The sequence below is a fragment of the Carcharodon carcharias genome, chromosome 10 (genome assembly GCF_017639515.1).
Source record: "Carcharodon carcharias isolate sCarCar2 chromosome 10, sCarCar2.pri, whole genome shotgun sequence".
Lineage (NCBI taxonomy): Eukaryota > Metazoa > Chordata > Chondrichthyes > Lamniformes > Lamnidae > Carcharodon > Carcharodon carcharias.
In genome coordinates this window covers 96,397,146-96,418,242 of record NC_054476.1, presented here as the reverse complement: position 1 = coordinate 96,418,242, position 21,097 = coordinate 96,397,146, and the positions used below count along the sequence as shown (strand labels likewise).

The 21,097-nt window shown below is 44.9% G+C and overlaps 1 protein-coding gene across 3 annotated transcripts in view; it reads right to left on the bottom strand.

The window, feature by feature from the left end:
• The window catches only part of fnbp4 (formin binding protein 4), a 58,535-nt gene extending 41,809 nt beyond the window's left edge, over window positions 1-16,726 (bottom strand). For 2 of the 3 annotated variants that reach the window (XM_041197454.1, XM_041197455.1), the window contains exons 1-4: window positions 16,407-16,726; window positions 12,107-12,202; window positions 11,576-11,706; window positions 4,225-4,441 (exon numbers count right to left, since the gene is read on the bottom strand). In XM_041197454.1, the coding sequence (XP_041053388.1) occupies window positions 4,225-4,441; window positions 11,576-11,706; window positions 12,107-12,202; window positions 16,407-16,509 (547 nt within the window). In that variant the 5' untranslated portion in view covers window positions 16,510-16,726. Of the gene's footprint in view, window positions 1-4,224; window positions 4,442-11,575; window positions 11,707-12,106; window positions 12,203-16,406 lie in introns of those variants that run through there. The other variant, XM_041197456.1, reaches the window with a different exon arrangement.
• Between the last annotated feature and the right edge of the window lie 4,371 nt (window positions 16,727-21,097).

Below are 21,097 nucleotides of genomic sequence, written 5' to 3'. Positions count from 1 at the left end.
TCCGGCTGCAGTCGATGGGGGTTGATGTCAAGGAGGAACTCCAAGTGGTGAAGAGCTAGCAAGCCTTGCTCCTTGCCTCGGAGGCCTTCAGGATCATCTTCCGTTCCAGAGTCCACTCCGTGAAGCAGGATGAGATGTGCTCACGTTTCTTCTTCCAAAAGGTACACAGAGAGAGCTCTGTGATCAGCAGCCTGAAGTAAGGTCATCACAGTCTGACATTTTGAGGATCAGCAAATCCTTTTATGCCAGATTGTATGACGTGAAGCCCACAGACAGCATGGACTCCCAGTCCTTCCTGTCCTCTATCACGGAGGTCTTAGATGACAGTACATGGGAGAGCCTGGACAAACCGCTAACTCCTGACAAACTGACTAAGGCCCTTGAGTCCTTTGAGAAGAGTAAAACTCCCGGAATCGACGGCTTGTCAGCCAATTTGTATTTGGCTCTGTGGGACTGGATCGGCCCAGACCTGATGGAAGTGTATGAGAGTATGCTCCTGGCCGCAGCATGTCAGAATCCATCAGAAAAGGCATCATCACCCTCATCTACAAGCACAAGGGGGAAAGGGAGGAAATTAGAAAAAGGCGACCCATTTCACTGTTGAATGTGGACTATAAGATTCTGTCCAAGGTCATTGCCAATCGGGTCAAGTCTGCTTTGGAATTGGTGATCCATGCTGACCAGACCTGCGCTGTGCCCGGGAGGAAGATCTCTGACAGCCTTATGCTTCTCAGGGATATGATTGCCTATGTGCAGGACAGGGGTGTGGACACCTGCCTCATCAGCCTGGGTCAGGAGAAAGCCTTTGACAGAATATCGCACACCTTCATGGTGGATGTGCTCTCCAAAATGGGGTTTGGGGAAGGAATTCACAACTGGATCCAGCTGCTCTAACATCAGTAGCGCAATCTCAATCAATGGGTGGGAATCAGATAGCTTTCCTATTAAATCTGTAGTCAGGCAGGGCTGCCCTCTCTCCCCTGCCCTGTTCGTGTGTTGCATAGAATCCTTTGCTGAGTTCATCAGGAAGGATCCGGGCACAAGAGGAGTGACAATCCCAGGCAGCGGAGGCACTCAGGTCAAAGCCTCCCTGTACGTGGACGATAACGCCGTCTTCTGCCTGGATCCACTGTCGGTGCGCAGACTGATCCACATCTGCGACCAGTTCGAACTGGCCTCGGGAGCCAAGGTAAATGTTCTTTGGGAACTGGGCTGACCGATCCTTTGTTCCCTTCACCATCAGGGTGATGGCCTGAAGGTGCTGGGGATATGGTTCGGAGGGACCAGGGCATGCGTTAGAAACTGGAAGGAGCGAGTATCTATGGTGCAAAAAAAACTGGACATGTGGGAGTGCCGCTCCCTCTCCATTGCAGGTAATAACCTGGTCATCAAGTGTGAGGCACTATCGCTGTTGCTGTACGTGGCGCAGGTCTGGCCCGTTCCAGACTCCTGTGCGATGGCGATCACCCGAGCCATCTTTCACTTTATCTGGAGGTCAAAAATGGATTGCGTCCACAGGGACGCGATGTACAAGCCTCAAGATAAAGGGGGAAAAAACGTGCCCAACATCGTCCTCGTACTGATGGCCACCTGTGTGTGCGGCTGCTTCAAGCTGTGCGTAGATCCTCGGTACCCAAACACCAAGTGTCACTACTTGCTGAGGTTCTACCTGTTCCCGGTGTTGCGAAGGATGGGTTTGGCCACGCTGCCACGGAACGCGCCAAGTAGTTGGACCGTGCCGCACCACCTGTCGCTCGTGAAAAAATTTATGCAGAGACCACAAGTCCATCAGGCAGTGGTCGGCACGTAACATCTTAGAGGCCCTGTGGGAAAAGGAGAGGGTGGATCCTGTGGGATGGTTCCCCGAGCAGACTGTCAAAGTCATTTGGCAGAATGCCTCATCACCAGAACTTTCCAACAAGATGTAGCTTGGCTGGTGGCGAGAAAGGTCCTCCCTGTCAGATCCTTCCAACACGCCAGGAGTCTCACCCCTCTGCACTTTGCCCTCGAGGTGGCTGTGGTGGGGACGAGACCGTTGTTCACCTCTTTGTGGATTATGCCTTTGCAAAGAAGGTCTGGAGGGAGATGCAGTGGTTTCTGTCGAGGTTCATCCCGAGCAGTTGTGACACAGGACTCTGTGCTCTACGGGCTGTTCCCAAGGACACACACCGAGACAAACATCAACTGCAGCTGGAGGATCATCAACTTGGTGAAAGACGCTCTTTGGTCTGCCCGAAACTTGTTGGTCTTCCAGCGCAATGAGTTGTCCCCGACCGAGTGTTGCAGACTGGCATATTCCAAGGTCCGGGACTACGTGCGGAGGGGCGCACTAAAGCTTGGGGCAGCCGCCGCAAAGGTGCAATGGGGAAAGGTCGCCATCTAAGACCTTTCTGCCATAGGGCACCAAGAGGCTGGGAGGCTCACAATGAATGTACTCATCGAATACCAATTGTATTAAATTTGTATTGAAGCACCTCAGAGTGCAACATGAAGTATGTTGATAACTCCAGTACCATTGTCTGATTGTCTGTAATGACCATATTGAAATGATTGTAACACTCATTGATTGTATTGAAGTACCTCGTGATCTATGTGTAAAAGTTGAATCTGATTGCACTTTTTGTGATGGTGATTTAGAAATGTTTTGTAATGTTCTTCCAGATATTTTATGAATAAAGTACTTTTTTCAAAAAAAAAAATCCAAAGTTAAAAGCAAAATACTAAGGGTGCTGGAAATCCCAAATAAAAACAGAAAACGCCAGCATCTGTGGAGAGAGAAACAGAGTTAACGTTTCAAGTCCGTACGATTGTTCTTCAGAGCCAAGAGAACTAGAAAGTTGATAGGTCAGCTCTGAAGAGTCAAATGGACTCGAAACATTAACTCTGTTTCTCTCACAGATGCTGTCAGACTTACTGAGCCTTACCAGCATTTTCTGTTTTTATTTCAATACAATCCAAATACTATTTTGAAGGGAGAAAATTTATAAATCCTTGACGGTGACAGGGCAAGTTGATAAACTGTTAAAACGTACAGGGATACCCATGGTATTGAATACAAAAACAAAACAATCGGGTTAAACCTTCACAAATTACTGGTTACACCTCATTATGGACTTCAATTAAGTGCAGAGATTGATAAAGCTGGATTGTTCTCCTTAAGAGTAAAGAAGGTTAAGAGGAGACCTAACAGGTATTCAAAAGAAAAGGGTTTTGATGGAGGAGGTATGGAAAAACTGCATCTCTTTTGAAAGTTTGGCACCAAGCAGTGGTCATAGATTGAAAATAATTGGCAAAAGAACAAGAGGTGAAACAAGGAGAATTCTCCCGCCCACAGATTTTCAGGTCATAACGCATTGCCTAAAATAATAGTGGAATCAGATTCCATAGGAACTTTCAAATGGTAATTGTACGTGTACTTAAACAGGACTAATTGTAGGTTTATGTGGAAACGCTGGGAGGTGGGATAACATTGGAAAGTATTTTCAAAGAGACAGAGGCACAACAGTCCGATTGGGATTGTTGCAAGCAGAGATGTTGAACAGTTACAGCCAATGAGCACTGCATATACAGTATTAATCTAACATGCCTCCAATGAGCACTGTATATACAGTATTAATCCAACATGTGTTAATACTGTACTAATCTAACACCTCCAATGAGCCCTGTATATTCAGTATTAATCTAACATACTGGTGTTAATACTGTATTAATCTAGCATACCCCCAATGAGCACTGTATATACAGTATTTAACACATACCTCCTATGAGCACTGTTAATACTGTAGTAATCTAACACCTCCAATGAGCACTAGGTTCGGTAATCTAACATACCTCCAATGAGCACTGTACGTACAGTATTAATCTAATACATACCCGTGTTAATATTGTATTAACCTAATACAAACCTCCAATGAACACTATATATACAGTATTATGAGCACTGTATAGTGTTAATCTAACATACCTTCAATGAGCACTGTATATACAGTATTAAGCTAACAAATACCTGCAATGAACATTGTATATACATTAATCTAACACCGCCAATGGGCACTGTAAGTACAGTATTAATCTAACACCTCCAATGGGCACTGTATATACAGTATTAATCTAACACCTCCAATTGTCACTATATATACAGTATTAATCTAACATACCTGCAATGAACACTGCATTTACGTTAATCTAATACACCTCCAATGAACACTGTACATGTACACCTACCTCCAGAGAGTGAGTACTGTGTATCGTAGTGCCAATCAGTTGCCACATTACTGCCTTCCACAGTGGCATTCGCCTCATTGCCGTTGTGGTTGTTTGCTGGTTTCTGACCATTCGGTTCAGTTTTGGGTTCTGGTCGCGGTGGTGTGGGTGCTGACACGGGTGACTCAGTGGGACTTGACTCAGAAACAGGTAAGGGTGCTGTAATTGCATCAATCTCCTGAGGTTATAGAAACACAGACATGACACTTGGACTGAGCATTGGCGGAGCCCATTACATAACCTAATACTGCCTTTAGGACTTGATCTCACAAATAGTTCAATGAAAGTATAAGAAATAGGAGGTGGTCATTCAGCTGATCTGATTGCGACCTGCTTGCCTCTATAACCCTCGAATCCGTTGTAGATCAAAAATCAAACTCAGTCTTGAATACATTCAATGACTCAGCCTCCACTGCTCTAGAATTCCAAAGACTAAAGACCATCAGAGAAGAAATTCCTCCTCAGCTCAGTCTTAAATGGGAGACACCTTATTTTAAAACTGTGCCCCCTAATTCTAGATAACCTCCACAGAAGAAAACAACCTTTCAGTATGTGCCCAGACAAGCTTCCTCAAAAACGTACATGCTTTTTACCTGCACCCAACAAGCAGGCGACACAAATCCATAGGAAGAATCGTCGTGCCCTGATCCAGGGTCTGCAGTAGAACCAGGAGTAAGCATACACATTGAGAGGATTGGTTTCTGCATGGGAAACGTAGCTGAGCTTAGTCAGCCACACATGCAGTCCTGGGTTTGAAGACAGAATTTGAGTTGTTTCTCAAATGCCGAGAGCGCTGCACTATTCAAAGTTGGTCAACAATTAACCCACACATTAGCCCCAACATTATATGTTGGGAAAGGGATGAGGTTGTGCAGCTGAGTTTAGGGTGTTAGGAAAGAGATTTGCAAGCAGGACCACAAAGATAGTAATCTCCAGATTACTCCCAAGACCACGTGCTAGTGAATATGGAAATAGGAGAATCCGCCATGTGCATGCATGGTGGCTGGAGAGATGGTGCAGGAGGGAGGGATTCAGATTTCTGGGGCATTAGGACCAGTTCTGGGGAAAGTGGGATCTTTACAAGCTGGGCGATCTACACCTGAACAGGACCTGGAAAAATGTCCTTGCAGGGAGATTTGCTAGTGTTGTTGGCGAGGGTTTAAACTAGATTAGCAGAGGGATGGGAACCTGAGGGCAGATTCAGATAGGAAAAATTCAGAGTAGGGAACAGGAGGCAGAAAATTAGTGAATGACTCTGAAAGACAGTAGAAGCAAAGGTTAAAAATTGCACAGCACAGGAATTTGGCAGTGTTATAAGACATATATTTAAATGCAAGGAGTATAGCAAACAAAGCTGATGAGCTGAGGGCACAGATAGACACAGGTCAGCATGATATCATTGCTATTAGGGAAATTTGGCTTAAGAAGAAGCAAAAATGGCAGCTCAACATCCCTGGATATAGTGTTTTCAGGCAGGGTAGGGAGGAGGAAAAAAAAGGGTGGGGGGTGTAGCATTACTGGTTAAAGAATTAATTACAGCTGCGAGGAGGGATGATATACTAAATGAAGTATCAAATGAGGCCATATGGATTGAACTCAGAAATAAAAAAGGGGCAGCCACACTGCTAAGCGTGTATTACAGATCCCCAAATAGTGGAAGGGAGTTAGAAGAGCAAATATGTATACAGATTTCTCAGTGCAAAAACAAAAAGGCAAGTGAAAGTGGACTGGTAACAGTTACTTGAAGGGAAATCAGTGACAGACCATGGGAGGCATTCATAGTGACAGGATTCAAGTACAGGAGCAAGGATGTCTTGCTGCAATTATATAGGGCCTTGGTGAGGCCACACCTGGAATAGCGTATGCAGTTTTGGTCTCCTTATCTGAGGAAGGATGCTCTTGCTACAGAGGGAGTGCAACGAAGGTTTACCAAACTGATTCCAAGGATGGCGGGACTGACATATGAGGAGAAATTGAGTCAATTGGGATCATATTCGCTAGAGTTCAGAAGAACGAGGGGGGATCTTGTAGAAACCTATAAAATTCTAACAGGACTAGACAGGGTAGATGCAGGAAGGATGTTCCTAATTGTCGGGGGAGTCCAGGACCAGGGGTCACAGTCTGAGGATACGGGGTAGACCATTTAGGGCTGAGATCAGGAGAAATTTCTTCACCCAGAGCGTGGTGAGCCTGTGAAATTTGCTACCACAGAAAGTAGTTGAGACCAAAACATTGTATGTTTTCAAGAAGGAGTAGATATAGCTCTTGGGACGAAAGGGATCAAAGGATATGGGGAGATGATCAGCCATGATCATACTGAATGGCGGTACAGGCTCAAGGGGCTGAATGGCCTACTCCTGCTTCTATTTTCTATGTTTCTATAATCGTTGGGGACTTCAACTACCTTAATAGCAATTGGGATACATACGTACAGTGCAGAGGGCACAAAATTCTTGAACTGCATTCAGGAAAACTTCTTTAGCCAGCACATAACAAGCAAGAGGGGTCACAATTCTAGATTTAGTCTTAGGAAATGAAGCTGGGCAAGTGGACGAAGTAGCAGCGGGTGACCATTTTGGAGATAGTGACCAAATACAGTTAGATTTAGCATGATTATGGAAAAGAATAAAGATAGAACAAGAGTAAGAGTTCGAAATTGGGGGATGGCAAATTTTACAAAGATGAGAGCTGATCTGGCGAAACTGGATGGTTACAGCTACTTGAAGGGAAATCAGTGACAGACCATGGGAGGCATTCAAAAGCGAGATTCAACGGGCACAGTATAGACACGCCCCCACAAAGAAAAAAGGTGGTACTGCCCAATCAAGAACCACCACTTATCCAGAGGCATACAGGATAAGGTAGAACAGGAAAAGAAAGTGTATGACAGTCACAAAAAAAATAAATACATTAGAAAGTCTAGAGGAGTATAGAAACTACAGGGGTGAAGTTAAAAAGGAAATTACGAAAGCAAAGAGAGGATACAAAAAAAATTACAGGTATAATCAAAGAAAATCCAAAGCTGTTTTATCAGCACATTAAAGGAAGAGAATAACTAAGGAAAGGGTAGGGCCTATCAGAGGTGATCATGGTAACTTGTGGGTTGATATTGAAGATGTGGGCAGGGTTCTAAATGAGTACTTTGTCTCTGTCTTCACTAAGGAGAGGAGAGGGATGATGCAGACATTCTAGTTAAAGAGGAGGAGTGCGAAATATTAGATACAATAAGTATAATGAGAGAGGAAGTATTGGAGGGACTGGCATCCTCGAAGGTGGATAAATTACCAGGGTCAGATGGATTGTATCGCAAGCTGTTGAAGGAAGCCAGGGAGGAAATAGCAGGTACTCTGAGGATCCTCACTAAATAGAGGTGAGGTACCAGAGGATTGGAGGCCTGCAAACATTGTACCTTTATTTAAAATGGGTGCGAGGGATAGGCCAGAAAATTATAGGCCATTCAGTCTGACTTCGGTGGTGGGCAAATTATTGGAATCAATCCTGAGAGGCATGATAAACTGTCACTTAGAAAGGCACGATTGATCAGGGATAGTCAGCATGGTTTTGTTAAGGGAAAGTTGTGGCTTACTAACTTAATAGAATTTTTAGAGGTAGTAACAAGGAGGATTGATGACTGGATGTGGTTTACATGGAATTTAGCAAGGCATTTGACAAGATCCCGCATAGAAGGCTGATCAGAAAAATAAAAGCCCATGGGATACAGGGGAATGTGGTGAGTTGGATCCAAAACTGACTCAGTGACAGGAAACAAAGCATAACGGTTGATAGATGCTTTTGTGAATGGAACACAGTTTCCAGTGGTGTTCTACAGGGCTGAGTGTTGGGGCACTTGTTGATTGTCATTTATTTATTAATAATTCAGACTTAAATGCGGGAGGCGAGAGTGGGAAATTTGTACATGACACAAAAATCAGCTGTGTAGTTGATAGTGAAGAGGATAGCTGAAGACTCAATGACATCAATAATTTGGTTGAGTGGGCGGAAAAGTAGCAAATGGAATTCAATCAGGAGAAGTGTGAGGTAATGCATTTTGGGAGGACAAACAAAGAGAATACATGATAAACAGGAGGATATTGAGAAGGGTAGAGGAAGTGAGAGACCTTGGAGTACATGTCCATAGGTCCCTGAAGGTGGCAGGACAAGTAGATAAGGTGGTTATGAAAGCACATGGTATGCTTTCCTTTATTGTACGAGGTATAGAATACAAGTGCAGGGATGCAATGCTGGAACTGTATAAAACGCTGATTAGGCCAAAGCTGGAATTTTTTGGTCACCACATAACAGGAAGGACATAATTGCTCTCGATAGAGTACAGAGGAGATTTATGAAAAATGCAGCTATGAGGAGAGATTGGATAAGCTGGGGTTGTTTCCCTTAGAACAGAGGAGGCTGAAGGGTGACCTGATTGAGATGTACAAAATTATGAGGGGCCTAGATAGGATAGACAGAGAAGACTTCTTTCCCCTAGCAGAGAGGTCAATTATAAGGGGGCATAGATTTAAGGTGATTGGTAGAAGGGTTAGAGTGTATATTAGGAAAAACCTTTTCATCCAGAGGGTGGTAAGTGTCTGGAATTCACTGTCTGCATTGCTGGTTGAGGCAGAACCCCCCAGCTCATGGATCTGCACCTGAGGTTTTGTAAGCTGTAAGGCTGTGGGCTGGGTGCTAGAAGGTGGGATTAGAATGGGTGGCTAGTTTTTTTGAGCCAGTGCAGATATGGGCTGAATGGCCTCTTTCTGTGCTGTCACTTTTCCATGGTTCTGTAGTTCCAAGTCAGGATGGTGAATGACTTGGAGGGGAACTTGCAGGTAATGATTTTCCCATATGACTGCTGCCCTGGTCTTTCTAGGTGGTAGAGGTCGCACGTTTGGAACTTGCTGTCAAAGGAGCCTTGGGTGAATTCCTGCAGTGTATCTTGTAGATGGTACACATTGTTGCTACTGTGCGTTGGTGCTGGTGGGAGTGAATGTGGATGTGGTGCCAATCAAGCAGGCTTTGTCCTGGATGGTGTCAAGCTTCTTGAGTGTTGTGAGAGCCACGCTCATCCAGGCAAGTGAGGAATATTCCACCACACTCCTGACTTGTGCCTTGTAGAAGGTGGACATGCTTTGGGGAGGCAGGAGGTGAGTTACCCACCACAGAATACCTGCTACTTCAAGTAAACCTAAAGACCACACATCAACACACAGACAAGGCTCAATGTGCAGATTTAGGGAAACTGCTCTGGTGAATGCATCCATCACCTGGTTGTACCAGAAAACCAGAAAATACAGCTTTCCCAGTTCAAAAAAGAGATGGTGAATGCTGGGAATGAAGTGACAGGAAACGCTGAGATAGTGCGTGACCATGAGATTCCAACTTGGTGCAGGGAGAAATAGGTGACTGATTGAAGATTCCAGGTAAAGGTAAATCATTGGCTCTACTTGCTCACAGCAGTAATCCTTACTTTAGGGCACACAAAATTTCAGAAAAACTATCATCAGCACTTGTTCACATCCAGCTGCAAGCCACTGGCACAAATGTAAACCGGCCAGGGGTTTAGCACAGATTAACAGTTAGCCCTTGAATAAAATCACAAGGCAAAATGACAAGATTCTGGACGGTTTGAGTACAAATGTAACTGAAGAATCACAGACTGTGGAATATAACCAGCAATCTAATGAATTGGTGTGCGTATAGACAAGGTAAAGGGGTTACAACAGTAACTCATTAACCATAAAGCATTACAGCATTCAAAATTCTAGCAGTTAAAACCAAGATATAAAATGTACCTGGAATAGTCAGTCTCATGCTGAGGGAGAGGGTAGCAATGGACAACATAGGCTGCAGGACAGGGGCGTGAAGGTAGTGGATAACGGAGAAGGGCAGCTGTGAGTTGAGTGGAAGGGGAGACTCCGACAGTGCACAGGAAGGACTGCCATGGGTAGCGTTTGGTGTAGGGGCAAATGGAGAGGGAAATAGGTGACAATACCTTGTATTTATAAAGCGCCTTTAAAGTAAGAAGTAGGTTTTAAGGAGTATCTTAAAGGATGAAAATGAAGGAAAAGTAGAGAGGTTAAGGGAGGAAATTTCAGAGCTTAAGGCACCAACCACCAAAGATGGAGCAAATAAACTTGGGATGCGCAGGAGGCCAGAATTGGATGAGTGTAGATATTTCAGAGGGCTGTGGAGTTGGAGGAAGCTACAGAGATAGGGAGGGGCGAGGCTGTGGAGGGATTTGAAAAAAGGCTGTGAATTTTAAAAACCAAGGCACTGCATAATCATGGACCAAGGCAGGTCAGCTAGCACAAGAATGATGCATGAATGGAAGTTGACATGAGTTAAGGCACCGCCAGACCTCAAGTTTACGAGGATACAATGTGGGAGACCAGTCAGTTGGAATAGTGAAATCTAGAGGCAACGAAGGCTTGAATTAGGGTTTCAGCAACAGATTAACTAATGTGGGTTGGAGTTAGGTAATGTTGGAGTAGAAAGAAATGGGCTTAGCGATGATGCGGATGTGTGATTAGAAAATCATCTCAAGATCAAATATGACACCATGATTGTGGATAAGTTGTCTGACAACTTAGTAACTGTGGAGCTGTTGAGAGAGCCAGTGGTGAGGTAGAGCTGGGTGTTGTCAGTGTACACGAGGAAACTAATGTGCTTTTGAATGATGTCGCCAAGGGAGCAACATGTAGGGAAGGACCAAGGATTGACCTTTGGGGGGACAACTGTGGTAATAGTACAGAGCAGAAAGTGAAGCCACTGCAGACGATTCTCTGGTTACAATTAGTTAGACAAGAACGGAACCAGACACAAGTGTAGCCCCAATCAACTGAAACATAGGGGAGAGGCATTGGCAGGGTTTGGGGGATGATGGTGAGGTCAACCACGTCAAAGGCTTGCAGTCAGGGCAAGGAGGCAGAGGAAGTGATTTGTGACTTTGACGAAAGCTGTTTTGGTACTGTGGCAGGTAGGGAAATCTGACTGGAGGAATTCAAATACAGTTCCAGGAAAGATGTCACACATTTGGGAGGCAACATGTTTAAGGATTGAAGAGGAGAGAGAGGTTGGAGCTGGGGCGATAGTTTGCATGGAAGGGTCACGAGTTAATTTTTGAGGGTAGGGTTGATGCTGACTGATCTGAAGGACAGAGGAGAGTACCTGAGGATAGAGAACTCTTGCTATTAGCTAACATGGGAGCCAGGAAAGAAAGCTGGGTGAAATGCAGGTTGTTCTTGGGGTGCTGGGCAGAGGGGAAGGGGAATATGCAGACTATGCTTGGGGGAGGCAAGGTCAACCTAATCCTTACCGCCATGAAGTTTGCCAACGTGCTGTCGATGTCTGCAGACTTGGTGGGCCGTGGCTCTGCCTCTTGTGGCTCAGTGTCAGCACCATCATCGTCCTCGCTGTCTGTGTAAGTTCCGAGTAAGCCCAGCCCACCTGCAAGTCAGGACAATACATTAAAACAGCTATCATCCCGCTCCTTCTCCTTATACCTGCCATAGCAGTGATATCACCATCACTTCACTCAGCAACAATCCCCTGTCAATAGCTCACATCAAGCAGCTCACCTCAGTTGGGAGGAATGAGATGGGAGTAGAAACTTGCAAATGGACTGTAATAGTAAGTGAGTGGTCAAACTGCAGAAATGGAGTTCAATATGGGCAAGTCTGGTCATTCACTTTGGACCCAAGATACAGAGCATTTTCTAAATGATGAGTGCCTAAAATGATTTATCGGCTAGAGACAGGGAAACAGTTTCAGCTGGAGGAATCCAGAACAAGAGGGTACAATCTTACTCTAGTTACACTGTTCAGAGGTGTAATGAGGAAACAGTTACCTGTAGTCCGGACTGCAGATTCCTTTGCCGTCCCATTGTTTGTATTGTTTGAACTTGAATTAACAAATAATTGATCGGATGCGTCTTCTTGTTCATCTGCAGAGAAGGATGGATGTTACAATCTGAACAAGGTGGCAGTCTGTATAATAAATCACTACAGGGGAGTCATAGTATTATCATTGACAAACAGAATATCACTCGAGGAATCGTGCTCCCTGCTATCGCTTCCAGCTGTCATGATGCTGAAATCTCCCCATGGAGCTCCCCCAGGGCAGAATCAAACAATCATGGTGCAAGGTCACAATTAGAAGGACACAGGCTGGAAATTCAGCAACTTCTCACAAACCCCTCAAGGCAGAAATAGATGGCCCGGCATGGGCACAGGGGCTGAGAGAATTAGCTGGGTGGTGGGGAGACAGGCAAGATCTGTGGCAAACCAAAAGCTGCAACCCAAGAGCTGCACTACTTCCCCTGAAACTTGGCACTATTTGCTCCAGGTGCAGACAGAACAATGTCTGTTTATCTGAATCATATCAGTGAAAATATTTCAGACTTACTGACAATTAGAGGTCAGCGAAAATACTGAGCATTATCAAAAATGGTGCAGGCAGCAACTGAATATAAAGAAGTGACTGGGAGTGATGCGATTGTAATGACGAGTCCCATCAGGTTTCAGTCTCAGCCGAAATAAAAACAGCTGGAAAACTCAGCAGGTCTGGCAGCATCTGTGGAGAGAGAACTAGTTAACGTTTCATGTCCGCGTGTCTCTTTTTCAGAGCTAAAGAGTAGAAATGTGATGGATTTTATACTGTTGAAGAGGGGATGGAGCAGGTGAAGCAAAATAGGTCAGGGATAGGTGGGAGCTCAGGAGAGATGGACAAAGATGTAATGGACACAAGACAAAGGGAGTGTTAAAGACTAAAGAAGGTGCTGATAGCAGCATAAAGCTAAGGAAGCAATGTGCTAATAGCAGAACAAGGGTCAGCGCTCTGTAAGAGCACAGCATAGAAACAAGTGACAGATGGCCCATGGCCCGTTGTGGGGTTTGGGCGGTGGGGGTGGGGGTGGGGGGGGGCATTGGAGAAAAAATATTTAAAAAAATATAAACCAAAATGAATAAATTCCAGCATCTGCAGTTTTTTGCCTTCATTCCAGTCTGAGCTGAGTTCTCAAGAGATGGCAAACTGAGACAGGTGTGGGGAGGTCATGCAACTCAGGAACCAAAGAAGAAGATAAATCCACAATGCTCTCCTGAACACACAGACCACAGGTTGGAGTTTCTCAGCTGGCAGCAGTCCAAATTCCTGCTTCAATGAATGGTTAAGAATCTATCAATCACAAAGCACTGCAAGAACAATCCCCCCCTGCACCATCAGTCCAGAAGGCTGCAATCAGTCACTTCTACAGATCATCTGAGAGCAAATATCAGCTGTTACAAACACATAATTAAGATTACTTTTAGTTTGGAAATTGTAATTTTTAAAATGTAGGATTATTAAAAAGAATGCCTGGTACAAAAGACTGATCAGATGGGCCTACAATTGCAGATCAAAGGGGAAGCCCTGCTGTGTGGCTGGGATGCTGATGTGAGGTATTCACACCTGGGATTATCTCTGAATACCTTGAGGATAGTCTGTTTTAGGCACCTCAGCAAGAGGTTTGAATGAAAGGTACTGCCCAGACTGCGACGGTTTAAATTCTTCATCAAATTTCCCCAGATCAGAGAAAGGTTTGAAGGCACCTGGTGAACAAATGAAGGTTTGAAAGTATCCATATATTTTGCAGACCAAAGAACAGGTTTAAAGTTAAAGATAATTAATTTGCATTTCTATCTGGGAACAGGCTATGGGTATCATGGAGGTGTGTTGAGGTAGGAAGGTTAATTTGTTTTAATATATATTGATTGTTTTCACAGCCTCGCAGGCTGAATGTATGAACGTATGTCGCTTCCAGCAAGCATAAATGGGCCACGTTGCAAGATCGATGGATTATTTTATATTCATACACAGGGGCCCGTTCACTGCAAACAAAAGGAATATGTTCAAGCCTTGCACTTTACTTTGAATTACCAGGGAGCTTGGAGAACTGTTTTCTTCTTGGCAACGCCTTGGCCAATCAGTCAACTTGCCAACCAATCAGCATCCTTTTTTCCTGTTGTATTAATTATTATAATAGTTTGAAATCTGGCATTCTTGCATTTGTTCTGATGAGTGGGACAAAAAGCTTCAACAACGTGTCTCTCTTTTCAGCAATATACAATGACTTCAGTCTTCCCAATCTCAAACTGGAGGGAATGTGACAAATCAGACAATGAAGAGACTGTGAGATGGTGCTGAGGTAGAGCTGGAACGTATGTGTGGAACCTGAGGTGTTTCTCAGCGATATTGCTGAGGGGCAGCAGGTATATGGAAAATAGAAGGACAGATCCTTGGGGAAACCAGCAATAATGCTACAGGAACAGAAAAGAAGCCATTGTAAGTGATTCCCTGACTACAAATGGATAGATGAGAACAAAACCAGGCAACTGCAATCTCACTCAGCTGGATGATGGAGGAACTGGGCGGAGTGCTGTGGCCAACTTTATCAAAGGGGGCAGACAAATCAAGAACAACGAGGGGAATCATTCAGCAGCAGTCACATAGGATATTGTATGACTTTGATAAGGTTTATTTCAGTTTTGCTACTGCATCTAACCTGTGCAGACAAACATATGTATATATAAACAAAGGATTTAGGAGCAAGAGTTGGCCTTTCGGCCCCTCGAGCCCATCCCACAATTCAATAACATCACGGCTGATCTGATTGTGGCCTTAACTGCACATTCCTGCCTACCCCCGATAACCTTCGACTCCCTTGTTAATATTCAATAGAGATCCTGCCTCTACCACATTCCGGGGAGGAGTCACAGATTCACAAACCTCAGAAAAATTCTTCTAGTGTCCGTCTTACATGGGAGACCCCTTAATTTAAAACTTCGCCCCCTAGTTCTAGTCTTTCCCACAAGGGAAACAGCCTTTCAGCATCCACTCTGTCAAGTCCCCTCAAGATCTTATATGTTTCAATAAGATCACCACTCATTCTTCTAAACTCCAATGGATAGAGGCCCAGCCTGCTCAATCTTTCATCACAAGATATCCCTTCATCCAAGGAATCAGTCAAGTGAAACTTCAGTGAATAGCTTCATTCATATTGGTTTTCAAATAAGGAAACCAAAACTGAACACAGTACTCCAGAAGGGGATCTCATCAAGGCCCTGAACAACTGGGAAAAAAATCCTGGTTTTTATATTCCGTTTTCCTTGCAATAAACACCAACATTCCATTTCATATGACTTCTTCAAAGTTCTGAAAAAGAGTAATATGGACTCGAAACATTAACTATTTTTCTTTCCACAGATACTGTTAGACATGCTGAGTTTTTCCAGCAGCCGTGATATTTTGCTTTCACCAACATTCCATTTGCTTGGCTAATCACTTGCTGTATAACAGCATATGGACTTTCTGTGATACATGCACCAGGACACCCAGATCGCTCTGTACCACAGAATTCTACAATCTCTCCATTTAGATATGTTGTGGTACCCGCCCAGGGAGTGTTCGATAGGACAGTGTGGAGGGACCTTTACTCTGTATCTAACCCCGTGCCGTACCTGTCCTGGGAGTGTTTGATAGGGACAGTGTAGAGGGTGCTTTACTCTGTATCTAACCCCGTGCTATACCTGTCCTGGGAGTGTTTGATGGGGACAGTGTAGAGGGAGCTTTACTCTGTATCTAACCTCGTGCCGTACCTGTCCTGGGAGTGTTTGATGGGGACAGTGTAGAGGGAGCTTTACTCTGTATCTAACACCGTGCTGTATCTGCCCTGTGAGTGTTTGATGGGACAGTGTAGGGGGAGCTTTACTCTGCATCTAACACCGTGCCGTACCTGTCCTGGGAATGTTTGATGGGACAGTGTAGAGGGAGCTTTACTCTGTATCTAAGTAAGGTTGACACTGAACATTGTGGAAAGTTTCCTGGGTGAGGACAATTGGGAATTTTCTAGATTGAGATGATTAGTCTTTTTGTTATTCTTGCCTATGGTGGGATCTGGAGTTCAGGCTGGGCCGAGGTGTACTTTAGCCCTGTTCTATATGAATGGACAGGCTGAACAGGCAAACCCAGGAGCAATGGCTACAAGGGGTCCGCTCCTGGGAATAGGGCTGTGCCCATGGCCGCTTCCCCCCCTCTCCGCGGGCCGGGAGGAGAGTCCCAGGGCAGCCCCGCGGCCTCCGGCCAGTTCTGACCAGGCCTCTCCAACTCACCCTCTGAGCCCGAGCCGCGCTCCTCCTTCTTATGGCCGGGCTCCAGCTGCAGGATGGGCCGCCGCCTGCTCTGCTGCAGGTTGATCCGTGTCTTCTTCCCCATCGAAACCGGCTTCCAGGCCGCAACTCGGCCTCTTCCACTCAGACACGGAACAGGCCGCGTCTCGCTCTCTGGCTCGGTCTGGGCCCGCCCTCTCCGAGTTGGGCCCTCTCTCCCCCTCTCCGAGCTGGGCCCCTCTCTCTCTCTACGAGCTGGGGCCTCTCTCTCCGAGCTGGGCCCTTGCTGTGCGTGCGCCTCTTTCCTCCACACCGGGTCCAACAGGAGCTGACTGCGTCGTGACGTCATCGCGTCAATAATTTTAAATCGGCTTGACGTCATGGCATCAGTGCGTCACTGGGTCAGGCCTTTGCAGAGCAGTGTTGGAAGCCCCATCCTCTCCAGATGGGAACCATTTCCCTCCAAAGTCTGTCACGCAGGAAAGAGAGGCAAGGAGTAGCAGGAAAATAGAGAATACTGAAACAGCTCAGATTAATTATCAATTCAAAAGTAATAATGAAAACTTGAACAAATATAATAAGATAGGAGAAATGTGGGCCTATTAAAGCTAGGTCCAGCTGATAAGAAAGTAATGGCAGATGTATTCAGAGGATCTATTTCCCCACTGGAGTATCAGTATAAAATATCTCTGATAGAAGGGAAACTCAAATATTTCAATGAGAGAATTTAATGTAAGTTAAAATAAGTGATGGAAAATATAATAGGACTTAAAATGGATAAATCTCCAGGACGAGTAGGTTTTTACTGCAGGGTATTAAAAGGGGGTTAGTTGTAATGATCTTAAGATACCAGAGTTTAGAATCTATGAGCACAGATTGCATTGTCTAGCCTGGGGACTTGCTGTGGTGGATCCTATAGATGGTAAACACTGCAGCCAGCGATAGAGGGGTTGGATGTTTAAAGTGGTGCCTGGGGTGCCAAACAAGTGGGCTGGTTCATCCTTGGTGGCATTGAGCCTCTTGAGTGTTGTTGGAGCTGCACTCATCCAGGCAAGTGACTTGTAGATGAAGGACAGGGTTTTGGGGTGGGTGGGGCTGGAGGGGGGTGGGTCAGGCAGTGAAGTGCTCACTAATCTACACTTGTAGCCACAGTATTGTTGTGGCTGGTCTGGTTGAGTTTCTGGTCATTGGTGGGTTTCCAGGATATTGATGGGGAACTCAGCAATGGCAATGTCCTTAGGTTTCAAGGGGTGTGGGAATTCTCTCTCATTGGAAATGGTCACATCCTGAGACTTGCATCACAAAAATGGTACTTGCCACTTATCATCCCATATCTGGATGTTGTCCAGATCTTGCTGCATGGTCTGCCTCATTATGAGGAGTTGTGAACAGAACAGCAGGACTGCAGTAATTTAATCTGATCTGTTTATTGTGGGTTAGCTTAGCTCTGTTTATCACATGCCCTTTCCACTGTTTAACATGTGTGGTATTGTGCTGTAGTTTTATCTGCTTGTCACCTCATTTTCAGGTACACTTGGTGGTGCTCTTGGCACATTTGTTTACATACTTCATAGCAACAGGGTTGATCATCTGGCTTTATGGCGTTGGGAGGAATGAGGAATATGTTGGGTCATGCAGTAATAGACTGGTGGTATACAGTTCCCATTGTGTGTCGAGGGGCCCCTCAGCATCTTCTGCTTTGAGTTGCTAAATCTGTTCTTTAGAGTCTCCTAGTAACTGATTAATCATACTACTTGCCTGACATCCAATGTTGGATGAGCAGAAATTTCCTCCAACTAAACATTGGGAAGATGAAGCCATGGGTGTAGAAATTCACCTGGGGCAGTAGACAAAATGGGTGATCTCAGATTTACTGCCCATTGATTACAGTGCCTGGTATTAGGTTCCATTGCAATCAATAGAATACCTGCTGTTGTATACAATGGGCAGACAATCCAACATTGCCTGTTTTGTGTCACTGCCTGAGATTACTTCTGGACCTCCCCACAAATTGATCCCTGACCACCATTTCTGTAATTGGCAACCATTTGAAGTTTGAATAAGACTGTTGACAGCCATGTTGTTATTTTTGTTGAGATGAATTTTGCAATCATGTATTTACATCATCACCAAGACTGCCTTCCACCTCCCTAACATTGCTTGACTCCAGCCCTGCCTTAGCCCACCTGCTGCTGAAACCCTCATCCGTGCATTTGTTACCTCGAGACATGACTATCCCAATGATCTCCTGGCTGCCTCCCATCTTCCATCCTACATAAACTTGTACTTATCCAAACCTCTGCTGCACAGATCTTTAACCCGCTCCAAATCTTGTTCACTGGCTTCTGGCCTGACAGTGCCAAAACTCTAAACTCCCCAATCTTGCTTTCATGGACTCATTCCTAATCCTGTAGCCTCTTCCACCTCTGGGAGCCTTCAGGATCTCCACACTCTTCCAGATATGGCCTCTTGTGCATCTCCAGTTTAAATCTCCCCACCATCGATGGCCATGCTTGGACATGGCCCTAAGTTCTAAAATTTTTTCCTTCAATCTCTCTGCCTCTACCTCTGTGTTACTTCTTTAAAAACTAACGCTTTGATCAAACATTTGATCATCTGTTCTGATATCTCCTCCTGTGGCTTGGGGTTTTTATTGATATTGCTGTCTTGGGAAGCTTTACTACGTTAAAAGTTCTATATAAATGCAGATTGTCCTTAATCAATCTGACAAAACACGGTGTTACTACTATATGACACCATTTCTGTAGGAACAGAAAAGGCATGCCATCAACCTCCAAGTGGCGGATTGTCACTGTGACAATGAGACTTGGTTCACTTTATCTAGGCTACCCTGGACAAATGCCTCTTCAGCAAGTAGCTTGGTGAGAACAAAATTCAAATGTTGATTTGCTCATGTTGGTTCTCTCAGCACCTGCCAAGCCCAAGCTGCCAACAATGTCCTCTCAGATTTGGTCAGCTCAGCCAGCAAATACCCACCCCTCTTTAGGGACCTGTGTCTCTCTTTCCAGAGCTGTGTCAGAGGAGTGATTAATGAGGGGTAAGCCATTCAATTAGGTCATGGCTAATCTTTATCTTAACTCCATCATCTCTCTTGGCCCCAGATGGTTTTTATTGCCTTGCCTAGCTCAGATTTAAAATGATTTAGCTGGCGTCAGTACTTGTTGTAGGAAAGAGTTCCACATTTGTACCATCCTTTGTGAAGAAATGTTTTTGAACTGTTCTCCTGAATGATTGGCTCTCATTTAAAGCTTAAGTCTATTTATTTAAAACTCCCCCACCAATGGAAAAAAAAACAATTTGCCTAACAATTCCTTTAAAAATCCTGAACAAACCTCAATAAAATCACCCCAAAACTTTCTGTATTCCAGGGAATAAGCTTTGTTTATGTAATCTCTCCTTATTACTGCGCTTTGGGGCCCTGATAACATTCTGATGAATCTGCATTGCACTCTTTCCATTGCCAATATATCCTTTCTAAGGTACGTTGCCCAGAACTGTGCACAGTACTTCTCAAACTACTCCAGAAGCGATCTAACCAGGACGTTGTATAGCTGGAGGAAAACTTCCTTTCAGAAGCTGGGACACCCCTCTCTTTGGGAGGCACTCTCTCAAATCCCACCCATGCTCTTCCTCACCATATGGGTGGGTGAGGAAAATATTATTTTCAGCTCTCTCCAGATCTTTGGCCCATGGACCCACGAGCTCTGACACTACTTCAGCAGCAGTATCAGTTCAGGTGAGCAGAATTGAAACTGTAAGCCACCCCATTTGCTGGGGCAAAGCTCAGACATGACGGATTAGACCTGTACTGCCCATTGTGACCAGGTCTGTAGGTGCAGGTATCCTGCATTTTCTGGAGTGAGGCCTTGCCAGGGTTTAGATCTGCACTCTAGACCATGTTGATGCCCCAGTACACCATATTGTATCAAGATTCACTCAGTGCAAACAACAGAAGCATCTGTCCAGCACCACGATTGGGCAGCTGGGAAAATAAATCCATACAATACCAGGACAGAAAGAACGGTGTTGTCCCAATCACCAAGACAGCGTCAGGTTCTGTCCAGGCAGTAGTGTGTGCAATGAATTTGTTCCAAGATACTCAGTAAGCTAAAGAATGGGAACTGTTTCCATAAATAAAATAGCCTCCTGATCCTGTGAAGAATTCCATTGACTGAAGGATAGAATATGACTCTGCATCAGAATTTAGCACTGCACAGTTTGAAGTTTAACCAATGATTATAACGGAACAACAGGATTTCAGTTAATTTATAAGAAAGAAAATTACATAACATAATTCAGAAACAATCAACAATTTATTGCAAAGTAGAGGAGAAGCTGGAGGATGATCCGGGCCTGTGTTGGGAAAGAGGAGGTTGAGAAGGGTCAGGCCTTGTGTTGAAGAAGAGAAAGTCGAAAAGGATCAGGCCCTGTGTTGAGGAAGAGAAGGGTGAGGAGGGTCAGGGCTTGTATTGAAGAGAAGGGTGAGGAGGGTCAGGGCTTGTATTGAAGAGAAGGGTGAGGAGGATCAGGGCCTATGCTGAACAGGAGAGGGTAGAGGAGGATCAGGGCCTGTGTTGAAATGAACATCAAAGAGGACCATGGTCTGCGTGGAAGAAGAGCTCGAGGAGCATCAGATCCTGTGTTGAGAAGGAGGTAGAGGAGAATCAGGAACT